At 49.5% G+C, this 9,052-nt stretch overlaps 1 protein-coding gene across 1 annotated transcript; it reads right to left on the reverse strand.

The window, feature by feature from the left end:
* Positions 1-1,119: 1,119 nt before the first annotated feature.
* On the reverse strand, positions 1,120-8,304 carry KRT2 (keratin 2). Its single transcript, XM_059682952.1, has 9 exons — positions 7,676-8,304; positions 6,503-6,717; positions 6,078-6,138; positions 5,483-5,578; positions 4,696-4,860; positions 4,266-4,391; positions 3,215-3,435; positions 2,097-2,131; positions 1,120-2,005 (listed from the first exon to the last, which is right to left on the reverse strand). Exons 1-9 carry the CDS (start codon positions 8,255-8,257, stop codon positions 1,566-1,568), a joined length of 1,941 nt encoding a protein of 646 aa, XP_059538935.1. The 5' UTR covers positions 8,258-8,304; the 3' UTR covers positions 1,120-1,565.
* Between the last annotated feature and the right edge of the window lie 748 nt (positions 8,305-9,052).

The raw sequence follows: 9,052 nt of genomic DNA on the forward strand, positions 1-9,052 counted from the left end.
TAGCATCCTCACACGACAGGTGAAGCTTGTCGATCAATGCCTCCCCCTACATTTCTCAGAACTGTCTCTACAATTTCTAGGAACAGGAAGAGGCTCTCAGACTCAACAAAGGCCTCACCAAGGTTTTGAAGCTAGAGTAGAATGAAAGAGAAAAGAATCCCTCGGTATTTTTTTCTGAGTTGTTTTAAGCCACAACTGCTGCATCTAACCCAACCTAAGCTACCAACTCCCATTTGTGCAACTCTGGCCAGTCTAGTACCAACTCCAAGAGCCCATCCCACCTTCCCGGCCATTCCTGAGCCCCCAAGGAGGTCCCAGTCAGGTGGCAAGGCCTTGTGGGGAAGGGGCTGAAATCATCTGCAGACTCACAGGAGAAGCCGCCTTGCTTGGGACACCCAGGGACAGAGGCTCCCAGAGGGCTGTGGGACAGGGGAGAAAAGAAGGGCCCACCATCTGCTGAATGTGTTGAGAGACTTCTCTGATGGGAGGGGGATGTTCTTGAAAATAGCAGTCTCTCCGTTTTGGATGCCACTTGATAGTCCCAGAGTCTTGCCCAGATAGTCCCCTTCAGCCTCGTTGAGAGCCCCCCACAGAGACATAGGACTGCAGGCACATAGGTAGCCTGTGACCTGTGAAGGCTGAGGAAACTGCCCTGGAAGCCAAGAGCTGCAGACAGCCTAGATGGGAGCCTTTGGAGGTCAGCTGGTTTGCCCTGAAGAGAAGGGGCCTCAGAAAGTGAGGAGGGGGGGCAGTCTGTGGGAAATGCTTAAGAAGAGTGGCTTTTTCTGGAAAAGAGAATTTTCCACAAATCCCCCTATCAACTTCCTGGCAATATGACAGCACCCAAGTCTGAAAAATGCTTTTTGAGAACATCACATTCACCCCCTGACCCCAGGGCTAGCCTTCTTCATCACTGTCCTTGAAGACTTCAGAAGGAAAACTCTTCTGGCCTCTTCCAGCCACGCTGCCTCAGGGCATCACGTTCCTCCCCAGGTAGCCTCTTCCTTACCCTTTCCAGATCTCTCCATTTTCTGGTGTCTTAAGTCAGACAGCAATGAGTAATAGCTCCTGGCTACCCACTTCTGCCAAGGCTTGACATGAAACACACATCACATGCTATGAGTTGCAAATGAAGTTTATTGTGCAGACACCAAGACCACAGTACTTTAGATGCAGAGCCAGCAAAACAGGCTATATACACAGAAACATATTTCCCTGGGGGCACTGCCAGGGGAAAGGTGCAGGCTTTGAAATGGGTCCTCAACAGAATACTTGTGGGAGGTGGGGAGAACCACCAAATGGGCAATGCAAGGGGGGCCCGGGAGTGGGAGGATGGCTGGAAGCACAAACCTAGGCAAGGCAGATTCTTCCCCAGGGGACAGAGGGTGTCACTGGCTTCAACTAATTTATTTGGAGAGGAGATATTTCAAAAATTCTATGTGGGCATCCCTTTCCCCCAAAATGCTATCAGAGGTGGATGACAAGATTTGATTTGCTGTCAATTAGATGTACAGAGACAAGCTTCTACATTCTGGAGTGGGAGAATCAAGAGTAGGACTCCATCTTTATGTGAAAGAGAAGCTCACGTTGGAACCATAACCTTCACCGGAGCCATGCTTCTGAGAACCTCCCCCTCCCTTTTTAGAGCCACCTCCAGAGCCATATCCCCCTCCTGAGCCTCCTCTAGAGCCTCCTCCAGAGCCATAACCTCCTCCAGAGCCATAACCTCCTCCAGATCCTCCTCTGGAGCCTCCTCCGGAGCTGTAACCTCCTCCAGAGCCTCCCCTGGAGCCTCCTCCAGAGCCATATCCTCCTCCGGAGCCAGAGCCATAGCCTCCTCCGGAGCCAGAGCCGTAGCCTCCTCCACCGCCACCTCTGCCGCTTCCAGAGCTGTATCCTCCTCCTCCTCCTCCTCCTCCAGAGCCATATCCTCTACCTCCAGAACCAGCGCCTCCATAGCCAGCTTTGGCTGCCACGTTGGAAGACACAGTGCTGCTTGTCACAGCTGCAGAGAAAGACGGTGTTACCACAACAAGTTCTGACTGCCTCAGCCTGCCTCCACCCAACACACCGCCCACAGGACAGGACCCACTTACACACAGTCACGTTGCTGCTGAGGTCTCCAGACATCCTGATAGGGAGAGAGAGAGAAAAGAACTCAGAGCAGAGCACTTAGGTTCTGCATACATGTTGCTTCCCAAGTGCCACCTACAAATGTGCAGGGAGCCTCTAGCATCAGCCCCCCAGAGCCTTAGAGAGCCCACCCTCTTCTGTGCTGCCAGATCACAGAGATGGGACCAGCCCCACATTTTCACACTGCCTGGCATCCCAATCCATCTAAGTTTTCTGCTCTAATAAAAATGATCAAAAGGCAAATTTTGCACCCCATTTTTAAAAATCCATTTTAGGGAGTCTGATATTCAAAATCCAAGCCATGCCAGAAATTTTGGAAGGAGGCTGCACTGTGTGAATATTCAGTTCAGAAAGAGCTTCAACTCCCAGTCCCACTCTCTGCCCCACCCTCCTCTGCTGCATCTGGAATCTTTCCTATTGCCTCTGTGAGCTGCGGGTAGGAGGCCTGGCCTCACAGACAGGCACAGAGCAACAGCCCGAGCCAGCAGCTCCCTCTCTGTCATACTGGCTTGCTGGGGGCCCAGACAGTTTTCCCCCTCCAGTTGCTTATAGCCAGATGAAATCACTGGAGATGCTAATAGCACTAACAAACTTTTCCAAACACATTGGAGAGAAAGGTTCTCTTTAGGGAGGTTAGAAAATGGTTCTGTTTATGACTCCAGAAACCTGCAAAGAATTAGGTTTGGCGCTTGCTGTGGGTGAGCATGCCCCAGCCAGTCCGCATGTACCAACCCTATTCCAGATCACAATGCTCCCCGCAGACCCAGAAAGCAAGGTTTCAAAATGTCTAGGACTAACCTGGTTTCACAGCATTTTGCTTTCTCTTTCAGAAAAGACTACAATTAACTTATTGCTTAAAGTAGCTTACTCTGACTTATTAGTCATTCCATATCAATAAATCTACCACTGTATAATAATGTGTTATGTCCTGAATCTCTGCTTGGGATCATCGTGATGTCAGCTCTCAGCCATCAGAAGGCCCTGCTCCATTCTTGCTTTCCCTGCCTTGGCCTCCAGCCTTGGCTCTAATAGAGAAGGGAAGGGTAGCCAGGGTCCCTTCAGCCCTCCCAGTGCCTTTCACCTGCACTCCTCGCCCTCCAGCAGCTTCCTATAGGTGGCAATCTCCACATCCAGGGCCAGCTTGGTGTTCATGAGCTCCTGGTAGTCACGCAGCAGCCGGGTCAGCTCTTCCCGGGCATGCTGCAGGGCCTCCTCCAGGTCAAGAAGCTTGTTCTTGGCATCTTTGGTGGCGTGCTCTCCCCTCTGCTCAGCATCTGCAATAGCGTCTTGCACATTCTTACACTAGGAGAGAAGGAGAAAAGGTTTCTCTAGAGAGTGGAGTCTGCAGAGAGGGAACAGAGGTATTCAGGGTGTGGGAAGCCAGAATCGCTGGCTCAGGCAGTGTGGACTTGCCCCAGAGTTAACGCAGGCTACAAACAACTGTGCTAAGACTTGCGGCTGTCTCGGGAGCATCATCTTCCCAAGTCACCTTTGACTGTACCCTTTTGAATTCTCCATGAAGGCCTTTGATCCTCACAACACGGGGCCAAAATTGTTATGGAAACATCTGATGTGGACTCTTTCACCAATCCTGTTATTTATGGAGCAAATTCTGTGCCCCACATCATCCCTTCCAAAGCTAATGTCCCGCCCTATGCCGACTCCCTGCTTCCCTGCCCTTCACCACGCAGCCGGCTGTGCTCAGGGCTGTGCTGCACTGGGAAGCTGTGGCTACAATCCATGCAAGTCCGACAACCTCTTGCTTTATTTGTTATTATTCCCTTTCACTGGTGTAAGCAATCAAAAAGTGGGCACATTATTTCCCTGCACTACTCCTTGCTCTAAATGTCTCCTACGCCACTCTAAAAAATTCTTGTAAGTTTTAAGTTATGTTAAACTCAAGGCATTTGGGATCAGCATATGCTAGATTAGAACATCTCAGATTCTCCCTCTCTCTCTCTCTCTCTGTCTCTCTCTCTCTCTCTCTCTCTCTCTCACACACACACACACACACACACACACACACACACGCGCGCGCGCACACACACACACTTGCACACACATACACACCCTCCCTCCCCAAGCCCCACTCAACCAGTGGAGCTGCACCAGTTCTCAGGGCCAGTCCCCACCTGCTTCTTCACATGTTCAATCTCCCCTTTCAGTCTCTGGATCATGCGGTTGAGCTCGTTGATCTCCATCTTGATCTCTTTCATGCTGTCTCCGTGTTTCCCAGCAGTGACCTGGAGCTCCTCATACTGTAAGGGAAGAGGAAGACAGTTGCACCTGAGGGGAAAGTTGGCTTGAGCCAGGGAAAGTCTGATACTGGTCCAGGGAAGGTCAACCAAGCCAGATGTCATGGCTGCATTTGTGGGAGGTTGGGGACCATCTCACACCCCCAGAAGGGCTCCATGCCAACCCCAATTGGGGGCATTTGGGGTACTGTGGACACTTTTTCTGGGGAATGATGCCTAATTTCCATTAGATAAAAACACTGACCATCTTATACAGTATCTGGCTGGTAGAAGAAGCTGTGGCTCTCCCTCAGCACCTAGTACTTGCCTTGCTCTGGTACAGGGCCTCAGCCTCAGCCTTGCTCTTGAAGGCAATCTCCTCATACTGGCTCTGGACCTCAGCAATGATGCTCTGCAGGTCCAAGTTGCGGTTGTTGTCCATGGACAGAACGACATTGGTGTCGGTGATAGTCTGGTGCGTCTGGCTCAGCTCCTGCAACACATGGGAAGTCTGGCCATGGCTTCTCTGCCCAGTGAGGCAGCACCCTCTCCCCAGTATTCAGGCTCTGCATGGGAGTTAAAGTGCTATAACCACCATTCCTCGGCCCCTGCCAAAGTTGTCCTGAGAATGGTAGGAGAGGAATCTGTATTTCTGAGCCTCCTAGACAGCCTTCACCAGTTACGCAGTTTTGTTTAGTGCCTCCAGAAAGAAGCTGGTTGGTGGCAAATGCCTTATATTTTAATTCATGTTTCAGAAGTCATGTATGTTCACTTGGGCAGGGAGCAGAGAGATATGTTACATTTGACCTCTGAAGTATACTAGACATCAGGATAGGGACAGGACAGGTCTCTTCCTAAAGGGAGATGAATGCTGGGGAATGGAATAAGGGGAAGTTGTCCTAGTGTTTCCTGAGCTTTATTTCCAGTGACATCAGAGAAAATTTCTCTCCTCCAAGACCTACACTATAGAAGCCTCTTGGTGCTGAGGAGTGATGGCAAGTTGAAGTCAGCCAGTATATAAACCCCACCTATACCACCTTTTCAACCATTGGGAATGACTTTCCTTTGGTGGGAAGAGGGGGAAGTAGGGTTCTATCCAGAAGCAGCCTCCTTACCGCATCAAAGAGGGCTTTCATGAACTCAATTTCCTGACTCAGCACATCTACTTTGGACTGCAGCTCCACCTTGGCCATGTAGGTATTGTCCACGTCCTGTAAGAAAGGTAAGGGGGTTCTGGTGAAACTCATGCCCCCCACTCTCTCACTAACCTTGCATCTTTCTGGGTATGGGCCCCACCCTCTCTCAACACTTCACTCCACCCAGTCCCTGTTAGCTGCTCTCCAATATCCCAGGTACCTCCAGATGAGCCATGTCCCCATGGGACCTCTTGGGCATGGGAAGTCCCATTCCTTCCTCAGCTCTTTAGAGAATTAAGTGTTCCCTGTGCTTTCATCTTTCCTGATCCAATATAGGTTTTAAGTAAGTTACTGATGGGAAAGGCTCTAGCAAATTGCACATCTTTGAAAATTGTCTCCAGAAGCTTGAACTACAGAAACACTTTTGTTTCAATGAGAACCAGGGATAGACATGCCCACCCATTTCCCTGGCCACTCTCTTTTCAAGCAGAGTTGTTTTCCAGCCTGTCTGTTTGGAGCACAGGCTTCTAAAGCACCCTCATTTCCACCTGAGCCATGGCATTCTCTAACTCACCTTTTTGAGTGTCACGAAATCATTCTCAGCAGCTGTGCGCTTATTGATTTCATCCTCATACCTGTTGAGACCCAAAGAACATAGCTGTTAGACTATTCTATATCGTTTACTTTTTTCTTTTTCTTTTTCTAGTGGATTCCCCCAAAATACAAGATTTTCTTGGAATATTAAGCACTCTTTAATTGTCTAAATTGAAACTATGATATCCTAAATGAGGATGCTTTCCTATAAATGAACTCTCAAACATGTAAAAAAGATAATTTCTAAAGCCCTAAATATTTTTCTCACAAAAAAATGATAAAGATCCTGATGCCTCTCCCCTTGATCACCACAAATGCAACTGGGAGATGAGTAGCTTGCTAGGTGAGTGATCAGGTAGCTCAGATCAATATTTATCTCCACGCAGTGTTGACTCTGCCACCTACCTCTTCTTATAATCCTCAACGAGATCCTGCATATTGTTCAGCTCTGAATTTTGTGATGTCCTTTCTGCAGTGAGCGAATCCACATATTTCTTCAGTTGGCCAATGTATGCCTGGAAGATGGGGTCCAGGTTGGTGGAACGGGTGCTGACGTTAATTTGCTGCAGCAACTCCCATTTGGTCTGCAACACCTGGTTCTGTTGCTCCAGGAACCGCACCTGCCATGGCCAGAAGGAGAGGACATGAGCTCTGGATTGCCTTCCTTCGGGACCTAGAGAAGCCTACACAGCGTCACCCTCCTGAGCTGGGGGCCGGGTCATGCCAGACAGAGCTTACACGGTCCCTGCCTCCACACCGGGAAAGCTCTACAGACGCCTAATAGTACACTGAGCATTCTCTATGCACAGAACTCTTTTCCTACTTCACCATCTACCGGTTTGTTTACCACTGTTCCCAAGACTCTAGGTCATTTCCCTCCCGTTCTAGTTTAATTCCAGGCAAAGATCCCATAAATTCTGGGGAAAACCCAAAAGGAGGCATCCACTGGCACTGCTCCTAGGGGTGACGAATGTGAGAGCACAGGAAGGCAGGGCTCCTCAGTCTTGTGTTTAAGAGCCTTGTAAATCCTTAGGTTCAACTGCCTTGAGATAGAAGAAAACCCTATAACACTCCAACGTGACACCAATAAAGACTTTATGGGTCACAAAACTGAGAATGTTTCTCTTCAAGGCAGGACTTTCATTCGTCCCCAAGCAGACATTTCAGATTCAGCTTCCCAGAATTCAGTAGAGTAATAACTTCTAGGGAAGGAAAGACGATCTCAGAAGATGTCTTACCAATCCCTTCCAGAACCTGCTGTCCCATGGCCTGCACCCGTCAGTTCGTTACTTATCTATATCACATTTTTGGTGATTTTCAGCATTTTCCATAAACCTTATTTATTTAGGCAAAAACAATAAAGCCCTGGTCACAAATAACTCCTCACTGCAGACTGTTGTGCATGATGGGTAGCCCACGAAGCCAGCACCTTTCCCATTAGGATATTGCTAATAACTCAGGCTTGTCAGATCACACTGATAGTCCCTGACAGAAACAAATCTCTGTGGTTTGCTTTTCAGGTAGCACTGGAAGCAGGGCATCCTAAGCATCAGAAGGAGCCAGCGTCTCATGACTCACCTTGTCGATGAAGGTAGCAAATTTGTTGTTGAGAGTTTTGATCTGCTCCCGCTCCTGTGACTTCACATTCTGGATCTCCGGGTCAACTTTCACATTGAGAGGTTGCAGGAGGCTCTGGTTGATGGAGACTTCATGGATGCCTCCAGGGTATCCTCCAGGGCCCCCAAAACCTCCAGGACCCCCAAAACCTCCAAAGCCACCGCCACCTCCCATGCGGCCTCCACCAAAGCCGCCTCCTCCAAAACCTCCACCTCCGAAGCCACTGCCGCCTCCGAAGCCACCTCCGAAGCCACCTCCGAAGCCACCTCCTCTGCCACCAAATCCACCACCGGAGCCAAAGCTGCCACCTCCTCTGGCCACACTAATGGAGATGCTCTTGGTCCCTCCAAGGCCAACAAGACTCCGACTGCCAAAGCCGCCTCCGCCCAAGCCGCCTCCGCCACCGCCATGGCGGCTCAGGCAGGAGAAGCTGGTGCCTGACCTCCGGCTCCCACCAGAGACCACAGCTGAGCCACTGCTGAAGCCCCGAAAGCCTCCTCCACCTCCTGATCTTCGAGATTTGCACGTGATCTGACAACTCATGATGCCTTTGCCCAGCAAGGGAAGTTGAAGGTTCCTGAGAAGACTTAAAGCTGGAGACACAAGTCTGCTATTGGGAGACTGTCAGGGTCCCCTTTTATTCTGCTACTGGGTGTTGGTGTGTATGGGTGTGGGCCCACTTATGCAAGGGTTTGGTCTACCTGGAAGCTATTCCTGGTGTGTGATTATCAAGCTAATAGCCATTAAAAATCTACAATCAGCCCCATCCCAGAACTTGCTTTGATTGCAGACTTCTCTGGTTTATCTAGGCATCTGTCATGCAATTTGATTTTTGTAAAATCATCAAAAGAGAGATCAGAATGTGGGTTTCTCAATCTGAAAAGGGACCTTCTGCAGAATGCTGCTCCCTGCCCTGGATCAACCCAAGGGAGGCCAGCTACCACTCGGGCCTGTGTAGGCTCGCCGCCCAGTTCAACTAATCAGGGAGATAGCAGGTTTAGAGACTGTGGGAGCCCCTCAATACCAGCATTAGTGTTCTCCTTACTTTTCCCTCTGCCCCAGCAAGAGTTTTAGCAAGTGCTTTTGCAAGTGATGTGGGGAAATAGGCATCTTCTTGCAGAAAGAAGCTGACCTAGGATTCTGCAAAATAGTTGTTGTTCTTCAAACTAGCTTGCCTCTTTCCTTCCTGCGCATAGCAGGGATGCACAATAGCCAGGCATTGATGAGAGAGTTTTCTTTCCTGTAACCAGAAGTTTTTATAACCATCAACTCTCATTTTTCTACTTGAAAACCAGAAGATGAGGGGCTTAAGTAAAGTTCCTCGTCTGTGTCTGTCTC

The sequence above is a fragment of the Myotis daubentonii genome, chromosome 2, assembly GCF_963259705.1.
Source record: "Myotis daubentonii chromosome 2, mMyoDau2.1, whole genome shotgun sequence".
NCBI classification, from domain to species: Eukaryota; Metazoa; Chordata; class Mammalia; order Chiroptera; family Vespertilionidae; genus Myotis; species Myotis daubentonii.

What these genes read in the sequence shown, in the direction of transcription:
- KRT2 (XM_059682952.1), bottom strand. Translation starts at nt 8,257, where the DNA reads ATGAGTTGTCAGATCACGTGCAAATCTCGAAGATCAGGAGGTGGAGGA. An exon ending in AGGCCCTGTACCAGAGCAAG is followed by an intron (nt 4,392 to 4,695) that starts GCAAGTACTAGG and finishes CTTCCCTTACAG; the next exon opens with TATGAGGAGCTCCAGGTCAC. An exon ending in CAGCAGCAACGTGACTGTGT is followed by an intron (nt 2,006 to 2,096) that starts GTAAGTGGGTCC and finishes CTTTCTCTGCAG; the next exon opens with CTGTGACAAGCAGCACTGTG.